The sequence below is a fragment of the Arachis hypogaea genome, chromosome 1 (genome assembly GCF_003086295.3).
Source record: "Arachis hypogaea cultivar Tifrunner chromosome 1, arahy.Tifrunner.gnm2.J5K5, whole genome shotgun sequence".
Lineage (NCBI taxonomy): Eukaryota > Viridiplantae > Streptophyta > Magnoliopsida > Fabales > Fabaceae > Arachis > Arachis hypogaea.
Window position 1 is genome coordinate 101089327 of NC_092036.1, and position 16575 is coordinate 101105901.

The 16575-nt window shown below is 33.3% G+C and overlaps 2 protein-coding genes across 3 annotated transcripts; one reads left to right on the plus strand and one right to left on the minus strand.

The window, feature by feature from the left end:
- Nucleotides 1-9152: 9152 nt before the first annotated feature.
- On the plus strand, nucleotides 9153-10756 carry LOC112779168 (transcription factor MYB111-like). Its single transcript, XM_025823435.3, has 2 exons — nucleotides 9153-9459; nucleotides 10049-10756. The coding sequence occupies exons 1-2, from the start codon at nucleotides 9197-9199 to the stop codon at nucleotides 10668-10670; spliced, it is 885 nt and encodes a 294-aa protein (XP_025679220.1). The 5' UTR covers nucleotides 9153-9196; the 3' UTR covers nucleotides 10671-10756.
- Nucleotides 10757-11645: 889 nt separating this feature from the next.
- Nucleotides 11646-16081, minus strand: LOC112758518 (uncharacterized). Of its 2 annotated transcripts, none has more exons than XM_025807248.3 (6): nucleotides 15887-16081; nucleotides 15125-15268; nucleotides 14957-15015; nucleotides 13034-14866; nucleotides 12526-12673; nucleotides 11646-12411 (listed from the first exon to the last, which is right to left on the minus strand). In XM_025807248.3, the coding sequence occupies exons 2-6, from the start codon at nucleotides 15243-15245 to the stop codon at nucleotides 11750-11752; spliced, it is 2823 nt and encodes a 940-aa protein (XP_025663033.1). In that variant the 5' UTR covers nucleotides 15246-15268; nucleotides 15887-16081; the 3' UTR covers nucleotides 11646-11749. The 2 variants fall into 2 exon arrangements, with proteins under 2 accessions (XP_025663033.1, XP_029143628.1); XM_029287795.2 differs by having other exon boundaries at nucleotides 12526-12676; nucleotides 15887-16067.
- Between the last annotated feature and the right edge of the window lie 494 nt (nucleotides 16082-16575).

Here is a 16575-nt window from a genome sequence, read left to right on the forward strand (position 1 = left end):
CATCACAAACATGATGGAATTTCACTATAATCTTCCAGATTACAAATTGTAAAGTGCTAACCCAACTTACAAGGGGATTCCCACAGAATCATGAAACACAACATAGACGTACAAAGGAACTCTAAGACATCTATGGCTTTTTCTTTTAATTTTGCACTCTCTGCCTTTTTCCGCTCTATGGCTTTTTCATACAAACCTCACTGTTTGCCGTTTTCCATGAGACTCAAGACATGACAAAATTAAACAGAAAAATACTAAACAGAATACATTGAAGGAGAAGAAATTCTGTAAGCTTAGGTAGCTATGAGACTTCTGTGCAATGCACTCTCACTTTCTTTCCTTGAATCAAACCATGATTGTTCACCCCTTTTATAGAGAAGTGAAGCCTTCACAGTTGAAACACAAAACCGAGCTTAGCTTCGTTTCCTTCAAAACAAAAACCGGTTCGGCCACAGAGAGAGAAGAGGAAACTCATGCAAAAACCAACATGCAAATACTTCTAGTCCTTCCTTGGTCATCACTCTTCATCAATCCGAGCACTCCATCCTTGGCTTCCTCTCCAAGATGGATTTCTGGCCCTTGATGCTTCATGATGATGATGGCTTCATCTGCTCCAATCTCTGCCTCTTCCATCACTTCGCCACTCTAGCTACTTCCTGCGGTGGTTGAGCAGAATCAGAGACAAGCCATGCCTCCAAGAATCTCTTCCTTGCTGGCCGAATCTTCTTCTTTCTTTTTGAGTATGGAGGATCCGAGATTACCTCACCAAATCTTACTACATTTGGTGATTATCTCAACCACTGCATACTTTTGGTTTTCTTTTTCTTGCCATCATTAACTTGATGGTCTTGATACATGCAGCTTCTTCTTTTCGGTGAGTGTAGCTTAATGTAGCTTCCATGGTTGCTGTGACATGACCGAAGGAAGAAGAAAGAAAGAGATGAGAGAGAATGTGAAGTTAAAGTAAAAGCAATTAAATGAAATGTAACATCTTGAAGGGTTGCTTTTACTTCCCTTGCTTTGAGTAGCGTACAGCATTAATCATAATGATTCCCATCAAATCAATTTCTCTCTCATTGTTCCAAGGTCTGCAATAACTCCATTTAATAAAATTTGGATTCCATCAAGGAATAAAGGTATATCCGTTGAAGCATGCAGCACATAATCAAAGGAATGGGTTTCTTTTGTTAAGTGAATAAAACAATATTGTGCCTCATTTCCCTTTAATTTTGGACCAAGCCTTTTTGGTCTCATCCCAAAAACTTTAATTGGGCTTGTTATCACAATTGCTGGCTCAATGGACAATAACACAGTTTCAGCCACCATGATCTCAATAATTTAACATCTATGCCGAAAGAAAATTATTCCAATGGGCTTTGTTTGAATTTGTTCTTCTTTGTTCGGCCCATAATAAAGCCTGCATCACAAAATTATTAATTAACACTTATTACATGAAAATTAAACCAATAATTTTGTAATTAATTATTTTAATAATGTTTGTTCATCATCAAAATTAAATTAGAATTTTTCAAACTCATCAATTTCTAATGGTCCATATTGGAACTTGAGAAAAGCTCAGTATACAAGCGATTAAGGCTTGTAATTATTACAAGTTCATTAACGCCTAATCCACCAAAACGTGCTGCAACTCCTACGTCACTTACACGCGCTATATTTACGCGTTTCACGTTTTTTTGTGCCTCTTTTTCTTCTTCTTCTTTCTCCGTGCTTCCTCTTCCTCTTCCTCTTCTTCTTCTTCTTCTTCTTCTTCTTCTTCTTCTTCTTCTTCTTCTTCTTCTTCTTCTTCTTCTTCTTCTTCTTCTTTCTCTGTGTCTCTTTTTCTTCTCTTCCTCCCTCTTTTTTTATTGAAATTTCTTCTCCTCTTTTCGTTTTCTCTTTCTCCTTCATCAAAATCACCAGAAAAAACGAAAAAACATTATTCAAGGTACGTTTCTTGCCTTCTCTTTCTCCTTCTTCTTCTTCTTCTTCTTGCTACACGTTCTTCTTCCTCTTCCTGTTCTTCTTCTTCATTTACATGCTTTTCTCTTTGTTTTCTTTCTTCGTTATTCTCGGTTTCCATTATTTTTTGACATCAAGCTCTGAAATCATTTTTGAAGAAGAAGAAGCAGCAGCAGAAGATGAGGAGGAAAAAAGAGAGAGTTCTGAATTATGCATAAGGTGTACTTCAATGAATTTTGGGTGTATTTCTTAAATTCTTTGGGTGTATTTTTGTAATTCTTTGGGTATATTTCTATAATTCTTTGGGTGTATTTCTGTAAATCCTTTGGGTGTATTTCTGTAATCCTTTGGGTGTATTTATGTAATCGTTTAGTTTATTTCTGTAACTGTTTGGGTGTATTTTTATAATTCTTTGGGTGTATTGATTTCAAGAAGAAATATACTGTCTCTCCCTATATTGGGTGTATTTCTTAAATCCTTTGGGTGTATTTCTTAAATCCTTTGGGTGTATTTCTGTAATCCTTTGGGTGTATTTCTGTAATCATTTGGTTTATTTCTGTAACTGTTTGGGTGTATTTCTGTAATCCTTTGGATGTATTTCTATAATCGTTTGGGTGTATTTCTGAAGTTCCATCGTCTTCAAAACAATTTCAAAGTTTGATTTCAGAAACCATGAAAATCGAAAAAAACAGAAGGAGAACGAAGGCAAAGAGAGAACGCTTTTTCATACAAATCATACAAGTCATTTATGTTCACGCTTCTTAACGCGCGTATTAGGCCCATCTTCTTCTGCTTCTTCTTCTGTAATGCGCGTGTTAGGCCCAACTTGTAAGACTTGTAAACAAAAATGACTTGTTAAAATCCGCAACAGAGGTGTAAATTTAATTTTTTATCGGGTGTATTTATAGTCTGTGTTTGGGTGTATTATGCAGATCTCTATGCAGACCGTCATATATGGGTTCCAATCTATCTGGATCACCACTTCATATTATAATACCTGTAAATCAGACATTTTGAATACACCAGAGAGAGTTTAATTATGGAAAAAAAATTTACTTATAATTGGATCAAATATATTTACACCATGTGTTCAATTTCTTACAATAGTATATAACAGTTACATTAATCAGTGACAATATGGTTAAAATCTATCTGACAAAATGGACTCAATAACAATGAGGATGGCCTGGACAGTCTTATTGCATCACTTCTCCTCGCTCATATTTCTGAATTTCTCACTCAACAGATGGGTTGCACACTTTAGGTCCTGATTTGCTGTAAACAAAGCAAAATTAGAGTTAGATATATTTCTATTATGAAAAACTGATTTGATCGAAGACATATATTTGTTCTTACATTTTTTTCAGCTTGGTTTTTGCCTTCCATTTTTACTGCAATGAAAAATACACCCATAGATATCAGTCAGATACACCCATAGATCAACCAATACACACAAACCGATTTTATAAGTATTTAATGAGATCAGTTCAAAATGATATTCAATTGACTCAAACAACAATAAATATACAAGCTCTAGCAATATTACAATGTCAAGCAATATACACTCAAGGACAAGCAATATTAGAACAGTTGCAACAATTGATTATATTACATGATATGGGTTCAGGAGTATACACCCAACAAATTACGCCGTATACACCCAACACATTACGCCATATACACCCAACAATCAACCATATACACCCATACAAATTACTCCATATACACCCAATAAATTAAGCAATATACAGCGAAAAATCAGTTACGAAAAGAACTAGAACAAGAAGAACAGTAAAACCTAGAACCACTTTGAAGAACAGTAAAACCTAGAGGAACTTACAAGAAGAGTAAAACCTAGAATAAGAAGAATAATAAAAACAGTGATATGAGATTTAGAACAAGAAGATCAATAAAATCTAGAAGAACATAGAAGAACAGTAAAACATAGTTCTTCGATTTCGAAATCAGAAACAGAAATGTGGAAAATGTACAAGATGAGTAAAACAATAACGTACCTTGAATAATATTTTGTTGATGGTTTCTGCTATTATTCGCGACGAGTTCAAATGTCTCTTCAATTTGGAATGTTGCTCGAAACTTTGTGGTTTGTGTTTTCTTTGAAGGAGAAGAGGAAGAGTTAGCCATGACGAGCGATTATTCCAAAAAGTAACCGTTTGAATGACGCGCGTGGGTTGACGCTCCATTCAAAGGGAATTAATGCGCGTAGACAAGTTATTGAGTTGGGCTAACTTGTAAGGCTTGTAAGCCTTTTTTGCTTGTATGTGTAGCAGACCCCTTGGAACTTACCCCAAATTTAGAATGTAGACACTACTAGAAAGTAGAAACCATTCATTTTACTATTTATAGTATAAATAGAGGGCGAATTCTCTGGTGTAGAAGCTCCTTTTGCTTCTACACATGTAGTATTATGGTGGCAACGTGATTGAGTGACAAGTATCCATTTTTAAAAGACAAGAATTGCTGTGTGACAGGGTGAGTACAGAGACCACAGAGATGTCTACACTGTTTACGCACGTGATATTAGAATGTAGGATAATTAATGTTGTTGATTAACAAAAATTATAGATCCCCTAATCATATCTAATAATAGGCCTGTATGAGTTGAGATTTTTTGTCTGTAGTTCCTTTAGCTAAAAATTCCAAAAATATTTGGGATATTTTTTTATGGTTCTTTAGATAAATTAGTTTGTGATCCAGCCTCAACCTTATATACTACAAACACCCAATGACTTCAGTTTGTCTACGAGTAAGCATTTTGTCACATCTGGTCCGTATAGAAATATTTAAAATGCACACAATTATATAAATTTATATAAATATTATCCTATACATATCCAATCATTTAAAAAAAACATAAATTTTGTAACATATATATAAATTCTGTAATATAATTGTTATACGTATTAAAAATACCTTTCAATGTACTTAAATAAATTGTCTTGTACTTTTTCAAAATTTTGTTCTAATATTTTAATATGTAGTTAAATAAAGTTCACATAATTAAAGATATAGTTATAAGAATCGAATCAATGAGACTATTAATTTGTTGATTTATTAGTTCAACCGATGAGTTATAGTAGAATCGGTCCTATGTAAATAAAAAATATAAAATAATTAAAAACTTAAAATTAAAATTTAAAATACATATTTTTACTAATATTTTAAAAATAATCAAGTTTCAACAAATTATAATCAACAAGTTATAATCTAATTATTATTAATAAGTATATAAAATTTTAATATTTTTCATAATAAATAATTTTTATTTTTATTTTTGTATTAAAGTTTTTTTATATTTATTATATTTGTTATATACATATGTATGTATTAAAAAATAATAATAAATATCATATAATCATAAAAATAATTATATTATAATTAATAAAAATATTTAATATTTTTATTTATACATGTTTAATCATATTTACATTAATAATTATAAATAATAAAAAATATAATTAATTTAAATATAAGTGAATATAAAATTAAAATAATATTAAAAAAATTATTGTGTAATTCTATTATATAATTAATAATTAGCATATAAAATAATAAAAAAGAACATAGTTTAATGACTAGAGAATCATGCAATACAAGGAGAACTCAAATTTAAATCACATTTTTATTAATTTTAAAATTTTTTTCTTGAACTATTCAATTGAACCGACTTGACTAATTCTTAACCTAAAACAGTTCTTAAATTGGAATAATTAATGGTCTAATTTATCAGTTTTTTAGTTGAACCAGCTAATTCAATTTAGTTTTTACAACTATAATTAAAAAAACTGGTTAACTACATTTGAAAAATATAAAAAATTATACTTAAGTATATAAATATGTGACAATATTCTACTAACATAGATATACATTTAATAAAATAGTAAATTGCAATTTCTTTCTTTATTAAAAAATCAAACCTATTCCGAGACTAAATTATAATCTTAATCCCTAAACCATCCTAAATAAACTATATTAACACCATTACATTTTTCATTTCATAGATTACATCAAAAGTCCAAACACCCTAAAATCAACACAAAATTATTTCACCCACTTTTAAAATTATTTTCAATTTTTCATCAAACATTTAAATGTAAATATCAAAAGTTTAAATACGATTATTAACCGATGTTACATACTTCACACCAAAATTTAGTCTAAGAATAGGGTTTATTTTTTAATAGAGAAAAAAATTACAATTTACTATTTTATTAAAAGTATATCTATGTTGGAAGAATATTGTCATGTATTTAAATATACTTAAATATAATTTTCTAAATTTTTTAAATGTAGTTAACCATCGTTGCTTTAATTATGTAAAGAGCATTATTTAAATAAATATTAGAATATTAGAACAAAAATTTGAAAAAGTACAAGATAATTTGTTTAAGTACATTGAAACGTTTTTTTAAAACATCATAACAAATTATATTACAGAATTTATATAAGAATTATTCTGTAATAATTATGTTACAGAATTTATTTTCTCTTTAATATAGTTGGATATGTATGTGACAATATTTATATAAATTTATATAATTGTATACATTTTAAATATTTTTATACGGATAAAATGTGACAAAATACTTACTACCAGACAAGCCGAAGCCATTGGGTGCTTGTACTTGTAGTACATAAGGCTGAGGTTGGATCACACATAAGATGAACTAACTTATCTAAAGAACCATAAAAAAACAGCCCAAACATTTTTGGATTTTTTAGCTAAAGGAACTACAGATAAAAAATTCCAACTCATACAGGCCCATTATTAAGCATAATTAGAGGATTCATAAATTTTGTTAATCAACGATATTAACTATCATGTGCGTGAACAGTGCAAAATCACTGTAGCCTTTGCAGTCTGCACCCACCCTGTCACACAGCAGTTCTTATCTTTTAAAAATGGATACTTGTCACTCAATCACGTTGCCACTACAATACTACATGTGTAGAAGCAAAAAGAGCTTCTACACCAGAGAATTCGCCATAAATAGAGCGTTCATATGAATTGTGCCCCACAATTTCTTTTTCAGCTAAAGGGAAGAAAGGTTAAGATTTTGTTAACCACCTCGAAGAATTTACTCGTCATTAAAACTGGAGACCATACACCCCAAGCACAGATTATTTTACAGTCGCTTAGGCTCACTGCATTTTGTTCCACTTACTAGATCAGCATTTGTCTTTTTGCTGAAACGTTTTCACCTGTCACAAAATAAACTGACCCAATGCAAGGGATGAAGATTCAAAGAATGATAGTAACCTTACTACTTGCAACGACTCCACAACTAAATAGTAAATAACAAGTGGTCGGTTGTCTCCTCCTCCACTTGTGTTGTTGTGTTACCTAATATAAAAATAAATAAATAACTTATCTCACAGCAATTACTACGACAGAGTGGTTGTAGGGTCACTACTACTCACTGGAATTGGAATACATGTCACACGGTTCCTTCTCAGATTAATATTAAATCCTTTCTTACTTAGTTGTATACGCTTCTGTTACTCAATGTTGACTAGACTCTAGAGTCTCTGAACTCTGAAAGATAAACATACACAGTTACACACCGAAATTCTTTAGAGAATCAAAAGGGCAATACCACAATTCACAACCATATCCCTCACCATATATAATTAAATGTACTTGCCACGAACAAAATGTTATTGATGTTGACACTTTCACCAAGAAACTTGTTCACTTTAAACATTTCGCACTGCCTTCAATCTAAAATACGTACTCATGAAAAATATTAGACTAGTAAGAGTGAAGTAAATTCATAACTTTTACTACAAATCCTATTTTATTTTAAATACCATATTGGGTAGAAATTAATTTATCTTGTGATCTAATAACATCAATTCATAACTTTAAATTATGAACGTAAACTATAAATCAGAATGGAAGTTTAAAAGAAGTGGACCTATTGAAGGAAGGGTCCTATTTTCAATTTTTTTTCCAGCTTTGTCTATAGGTAATTCATTTCAGTAGTTAATTATTTCCGACAAATATGTCAGAGGAATGTATCTATTCCTCTGCAGCGAATCTTACAAGGAACGAACAATAAAATCTTAGAGGGAAAAACAATCGTTTGATGCTAACTATTACCTAGAGTGTAAAGACTCGACAAGAATTCAATATAGCATGTAATTGCGATCATTTTCTAGTTCAAAAAAAGCATTTTCTATCATCATTATTCAACACAACAATGTCATGCTTAAACATTACTTATGAAAACTTAGTGCAGTCAACTTCACGTAAAATTGATAGTTGAGAGCAGTTAAATGACTTGATTGATTTGACTAAATTTTCATTTAACAGTTCTCAATTATCAACTTCACGTTAAATTAACTGCACCTGAGTTTTCACGAATATTACTATATTCATTCCTGACTAACAAGTTTGGACTAAGACATGGTATCATGATAAGTGATTTCAAACACATACGTAGTATCTGTGTATGAATAATCATACATGCAAGCATCTTCTAAGTTCTAACCTTTATTTAATTAAGTTCAAAATGAACACTATATTATTTCGTTCTAAATTGTAAATTGTATTGATCATAACAAATATTAATGTACTTGAGAGAAACCAGAAAAGTTGGACATGTATATAAAATAAGCAGACAAAGAAGGTGTATGTATGTGTGTGTATACTGTATAGTATTCAAGTCATAAACATATATAGTAGGTTTGATATATGTATGTGCGTTGAATGAATTGAATATTGAAACCCCATTTATTACTCTGACAAGGAGGAGGGCCTCTAGGGGGTAATAATAAATATATAACCGTAACATATACGGTTTTTATAAGTTGATCTTGTGGTGGCAAACTGGCTATACTAGTAGTAGTAGTAGTAGTAGTAAGTAGTTTAGTAACCCAATCCTCTCATGAAAATGAAAAACGTTACATTACTTACTTACTTACTTACTTACTTACTACATTGCTTGAAACAAACTCTATCATCATTTGTTATGCATCTCTCTGACAAATTCAACCTAAGACACTGTACTACTGTAGCACTTGCATTATATTATTCATCCTTCTGAGTTATTATGTAACTTACTTACCTACTTACCAAAGTAGAAACGTCAACATTGTAGCTAGTAGCTCACACTATGCATATATATATATAGTTCCATTCCATTTGCATGAAGCAAGAGCAACTATTAACATCACTTTATTAGTAGGTGTTGTTAGCATATCATCATCAACGATGGGAAGAGCTCCATGCTGTGAGAAAGTGGGGTTGAAGAGAGGAAGATGGACAGCTGAAGAAGATAGGATATTGACTCAATACATAGAAGAACATGGGGAGGGTTCATGGAGGTCGTTGCCCAAGAATGCTGGACTCTTAAGGTGTGGTAAGAGTTGCAGACTCAGATGGATAAACTACCTCAGATCAGATGTCAAGAGAGGCAACATCACTCCCCAAGAGGAAGAGATCATTGTCAAGTTGCATGCTGTTCTTGGTAATAGGTATATATATAAATATATGCTGCCTCTCTCTAATCACAAGTTGATATGTTTAATTAAATTGTTATTTAATACCTAAAGATAAATGTTTGTGAATTTTCGCCCTTTAATTACAATACTACTTCTACTAGTTTTCTATTCCCTTTCCTTAATTATTTTATATTATCATTGCTGTTCAAAACATGCATGAAAAATTACTATCATAAATAATAGTGATATGCTTAATTAGCTAGCTTTGAGTGAATCCATAGAAGCTAGCACTACACATATAGAAGGAATCTGATATGGTGGAAAAGAAGCATCAATTATATTCCTAGCTAAGACTAATATGAAACATTAAATTAATCAAAACTGAAAATAAAATGATAATTTTTACAAAGTTAAAATTTTCTCAGTTGTAAGTTCTAATAATAAGTTAATAACCAACCACCATAAGCTAATGTTAATGCAGGAGGGTATGAAAATTAGCATGTGTTTATAGCTGTAAAGAAATGAATAAATCATAATTTACCAAAGTAGTTTCTTGTATCTGAGTGGGAAATAGTTAATTCTATTTTGATGATGTTTTGTTTGGTATATGTAATAATTGTAGGTGGTCAGTGATAGCAGGGCATTTACCAGGAAGAACAGACAACGAGATAAAGAACTATTGGAACTCTCATCTCAGGAGGAAAATTTATTGCTTCATGAAATCTTTGAATGATTATTCCTCCTTCCCTCCCACCATTGACATTGCTGCATTAAAAGCTTCCAAGAGAAGAGCACCTACTCGATCTACTGCACCTAATAAGAACTTAGAATTAAGGGACACAAAAGAGGTGATAATGCTTCAACAACCAACCATTCAAAAGAATAATGCTGATCATGCTGATCATGAAGCTTTTAATGATGAGGAGTTGGGAGCATATGAATGGTTAGATGATGAAATAATGAAACTTAGTTACATGTTTGAGGGTGGTATGCTTGTAAACTATGGTGATAATAATAATGAAAATGATGAAGAGGAGAACAAGAGTGTTAGTGATTGGAACACTACTAGTGCTACTACACCTCCAGCTCCAAGTTCTTCTTCTTCTTCTTCTGTGAGTTCTGTGTATGATTGGCATCATCATCATGATATCCATTTGGCAAGAGGCAGTGCTCAATCCTATAATAATAATCAATGGGACCTTTTTGAACAAGATCAGATCCCTACTACCTTATGGGGTAGGTAAAAATTGTATTTACCTAAACATTACTTTCATGGTCATTCATGTAATCATTTTGTCGTCAAGAAGTCAATAAAGGTGTATTATGTATGCATGCATGTATTAGTGTGTTATATATGTTCCACAAATGATGCTAAGGTTTCTTGTTTAGAAAGCTGTTATAATATGAGACATAATTAAGGGGTGTTTTCTATTGTCTTCGGTTTTTATGAGAGCGACCTATGACCAATGTCTAAGTCTGAATAGTATAAGGGAATTGGAATTTAATTTTATCCCTTTTTATTTATTTAAGAACTGGAATTGTGTAAATGCAACAAAAACAAAAACGGTTACAGTTTATTAGTTTAGTTGATGTTATATTCATAGTAGTTAGAATCTCGATTTAACTTTTAAAATCTTTCGATATTACAATTTTAAATGAGTTTATCCATTTTACAAAATTTACAGTAAGTCGGATGATTTTACGATTTAAATCTTGTTAAAATTTTACGTTTTACGTTTTTTATTTACTTTTTCGATTTCACTTAAAATCTTGATTTTTCCTACCCTATATTCTCCCTACCCTATATTCAAGAGTCACCAAACAATAAAACCGAAAAGAATTCAAGTATCATTTTAGTCTCATACCCAAATTCTTTATCTATCCCTCCCTTTGTGATTAATTAATTATCATAATCTATATTCCTATAATCCTATATAAAGTAGTTGAACCACTTTAATTTTCATTTGGTCATAATATTTATTGCTCATAATATCCCTGTGATAATACTACTTTACACACAAATTTTTTAAAACAGGTTCAATCTTTAATTTAAAATAGAATGATTTAAATGTTATTACTATCTTTTAATAACTAGCCAAAAAGATGAAATAGGTACCTATTAAGCCGCAAGTTTTAATAAGACATAATAAATGTTCAACTTCACCATAATAAACTTTTGTACCATGCTATGATGTGGTGTGTCATGAACGAAACCAAGATTGAACAAAATGAAGAACTTGCTATTTCCATGAATGAACCAATAATAACTCAGAATTTCAGATAATAAAAACAATAATTTCATGGCCACTAAAAAGATCAGGGGTTATAATTGCAAGATATCAGCAACAACATCATCAAGCAAGGAATTCAGTATCTGATCCTCAACCTCTGCACCAAGTTCAAATGCATCAACCTCAAAATCTAGCCATCTTCCAAATTGATGGCTCATATCCTTGTCCACAAGCTCATCCACCATGGAATCTCCCATCCCTCTCCAGCTTGAAATTTCCTTGTACACTTCCTTTGCCAACCATTCATTTCTTCTCACCATTTCAGTCCCTTTGGCCCACATTTCATATCCACCATTAACACAACGCCTGCATCTTAAGTCCAAATATTCACTCACACAATCAAATATCACTTTCCTCCTTATCCTACATTCTCCACCATCACTCTCATACCCTGCTTCTCTCTGGCTTTCCAACTGGTTGAATAGATGAGGGTTCACAATTTTGTGAGCTTGGCCGGAAGCGAAGTCCATGTACATTTGTTCAACATTGCATAATATCTCTTTTACATAATCCAACTCCCATGTGGTTGATAATGCACTTGTGCTTGTGTGCTCCTTATTTACCATCATGGTCCTGGTTGATGTTGAACAAGCTGAATCACACAACTCTGTATCAGCTTCTGCAGAATAGAACTTCCCTGAGAAATTCAAACCATGAACTTCCTGTGCTTGAGCAGATAAGCTCAACTTGCTACCTGAAATAGATAGAGTCAAGATTAGCACTCTGGAATCGCAAAATAACAGATTATGAAAGAGGGAATATGTTGGCTATTTTTAGGCATGATGAACATAGATAGTGCTGCTGTTACCTTCTGTGCTAGTAGCATCGGTGCTGAATGAAGATTCAAAGGTTTCTGCTGAAAATGAAGGCTCAAGAACAGAGATTGGACTTGGCAATCGACAATTGAATGACTGTGGTTCTACAAGATTGCTCTTGCACTCTTCCATCTTATCACCCTGCTGATATTTTAAGTTAGTTACCATTCAATATTGAAAGCATAACAGGGAATATATGCAGAATTGCAATCGTACCTCCTAATTTCAACGGTAGGGTAATCACTTGTAATGTCAACTACCCAGTTTCATTTTCACATTAACAAATGTCATTCAGACAGATTTGGTTTAAACAAGTAACACAACTCTATACAGCAAAGCAACATAGCAAGACGTTACTACCCCTGTGTTAGCCTTTCTCTTTTTGGGAAATCGGAGGTAATAAATACTATGCTTAGAAACATAACTATGCTGCTGATATTGTTCATGCATGCTTGAAAGGGGAAACAAAACAAGCCAACAAGAGTTAATATTGTAACATACCCATAGTCTATGTTTGGATGATAATTCAGGAAGACCTGTGAAGGAAACTGCAGAATCAAGGCTTCCGCATAACTTATCAGCTAAAAGCAGGTCCTGGTCCCTCTTCAGTTGCAACTGTGGAACGAAGTTAACTGAATCGGGCGTGGTCACCACATCTTTTGATTGTGGTCCTGTACTAGATGATGGCCTCACTTTAGAAGAGTCATCACAAGAGTACTCAAGTCCATTTGTCAATTCCCTCAACTTCTGTTCCAAAAGAATGCCTAATGCATCACCACCAATCACATTGTATCCAACGGGAGACCTTGCATTGTCTGTGTCAAGCAGCACTCTTTTGATGTGATGGTCAAAGGGAAGTACACCAGTTTTCATGCCAGATTTTCCAGATGTCTCAAAACTGGAATTGTTTCTCGCCAACGGCGTGGTGAAGGTGAAGGAAACTACATCCATGTCTTTCTTTTTTACTTCATCATCACTATGGCGCTTATTACTTACTAGACTAGACTGAGCAGGCCTCTGAGTTTTATCAATAAACAAATTATCAACAACCCTATCATTCCAGTCCCTATCTGTGGACCTCTTCTTTCTTGGGAAATTGTTTGTGTGGGTATACAAAACTTCCTTTTCACTATCTGTCAGCTGTGTGGCCGATTTTTTGGAACCAACTTTAGATTTTGCAGGTGTTTTACTACTAGAGCTTCTATGACACCCGGAGTCCCCCATCAGAGATTTTCTACGGTGTGAATTTGAAACTATTTGCTTTGATGGTTGTTTGTCTTTCTCAATTGAATGATTTTGTTTCAGACTATTCTGCTTGAGAACACCAGAAGCGTTCTGACCAGAGGGCTTCTTATGCAAACCTTTTTGAACATTTGCCCTGAGAGGCTGGTGAGTTTTAGCATCAGAATCTTCTTTCTGATCCACCAAACTTCTTCCACCACTTGAGTTCAAGCCTTCTCTTCTTTGAACATTCACTTTTGCTTGGATGGCAAGGGAAATAGACTTCCCTGCATTCTTCACAGATGAATCTTCTTTTGCTTCGGTAGAAGATCGGGTGGAAGCATCCACGGACCCATTCCAGCTTTTGTTCAAAGATTGTCTCTTTAGATACTTGACAGAATTAGATTCAACTGACCTCTGAGAAGGTTCAGAAATCCTGCTAGTTCTATGAGAAACTTCCCCTTTTTCTTTGAGATCTCTAATTCTAGGGGGCATTGAAGCTGACCCAACTAGAGGACCTTTCTGTGAAGCCTCTGCTTTTTCTTTAAGATCTCTTACTCTCAATGATACTGATGATGATGATGCAAGGTGTGCTCTAGCCTTTGTAGTAGCTTGGGGGCTAGGTTCAATAATTCTTGCAGCAGCCTCCATTATATAAGCAGCATTATTTGTTGGAATAAAGCCAGGACTCTTAATAGGGGACAAAAGTTTATGGTGTGTGACAGGAATTGTTTTAGCCGCTTTGGGAGGCATTACCTCACTTTGAAACTTCTCAATTGGTCTGCTAAGGTTGTTCTGAGGCTTTGGCTCAATGAAGTTTCTAGAAGAGCCCTCAACCTTTTCAACCAACTTCCCGGAATACAGGTTCTGATGGCCATGCTGATGATTGAGATTAGTCCTCCAGTACTGGACATCTTGAAGAGATCGGCTATCAAAATATGGGGAAGAATATGGATCATGAAAACTGGAAGAGGGCAAGGAATCCAATCCCATAAGCCTAGCAACCACACTAGGTGCCCTTGTTCCGCACATGTCGTCATCTGTAACGGATGAAGCATAACTGTGATCACTACTTCTAATGCTTGCTCCTACTCCAATCTCATCTTCATCAGCCTGGAATAATCAAGCAAACAACTATCAATTTCTTCCATAACAAAATATAAATACTGAGAAAACAAGTGATAGTGATAGTGATACTCCCACCAGATAGGGCTGCATCATTGACAAGTTGCCATCAATTTTTCTTCTCTGTTTCAAAGATCCTGCAGATGATAAAAGAAAAGGATACCAAGATAAAAGTGAATTAGACAATAATTGACACGAGACATAAACACTCGTTTGTATTCGTATTCAATATAAACAGACAAGTACCTGGCAAATCTGACTTGGTTGCAAATAACTTCTTCCGTGATTTCGAGGTCCAGTCGAATAACCGCAAAAGACCACCAACATACCCACCTTCACTTTTTGTCCCTTCTTTTTCAACTCCCATTTTCAAAGCCAAATCCAATTGACCTTCAGGACATATTAGATCAACAAAGATGAACAATTGAACATCATTGATCAGGCAAGAAGAATAATAATCAACAATCCATCTAAAGAAGCACAAAGAAAGCATGTTTGAATTTTGAATTTGAATCCTAATTCATAGCAGAAAACAAAGGAACATAACTATTTATTATGATTTAGGAGCTAATGCAACCTAAACCAAAACATTGCATTGCAGCATTACTGCATATAAAACACAGTCGACAACTTTTCCATAAGATTATTCAATGCATCTCTAAATAAAGATACAATTGGACTGAACTAAGGTCAAGGCAAATTCACTTTATAGATCAAAATCTGCTTTTCACTAAACCTCCAACCTCTTGGCTTGGATTAACTGACACAACACCAGAAACAAAATTCTCACATTGATCCTGAATCCTAGTGCTTCTGATTTATGAACTGATGATAACTTATCACTAAGCCACTAATCAATAGAAATACACATTGGTTACTTAATTCAGCTGATCAAATAGGAAAATCTGCAGAACCTAACCTGAATTTGAGGTAAAATAAAGTGTAAGGAGTAAGGTCCCATTAAAGGAAAGAATCAAACTTTAAAGTGGCATTGATGCAAGAGCTTACAAATAAGGCAAGAGATGAATCAGCAAAGCATTGGTTCCTGAAGCAGCGTCCACCACCAGAACAGCAAAGAGATTTCGAAGGTGAAAAGGAAAAACTAATTAATTAGTTCATTCATGAGAAAAATGAATGAATTGATTTTTGAGGTGAAGAAGAAGGGAGTGTGTGAATGTGATTGTGAATTGTGAAGGGAGAGACAGAGAAGGTGTAGTTTAACGTTGGGGAAGGGTACAAGTACAATAATTTTTGAAAAATAGATAAATAAATAAATAAATTATTTGTTTTGTTTTGGTGTAGGAATTAGGAAAAGAAAAATAATGTATTGGGAATTTGGCATTGGCATAGGCATAATTAATTAAATTGAGAGAATGAAAGGAGTTTCATAACGTCTCTATTGTATTGTATGGTTGGTTGTGGAGAGGGATTACATTTCAAAATTCAAATTGCCAAACAAGGCAAAGTGGTCCAACGAGACCAGATTGCACCGCAATGTGTTTCGTTGATTGACGCGCCTATCGTTGACTGCCACGTCATCCCATTATTTTTTCCCCGGAAAGAATAACTTGGGTTGCTTTGGCCCATTATGTTTCATTGGTTATACACTTTGGGCCCTTTATGTTCGGGTTTCCATTAAAATAATCTTATACGGTTTACCCAAAAAATAAAAAATACTCCACTGCATCTAATTATGG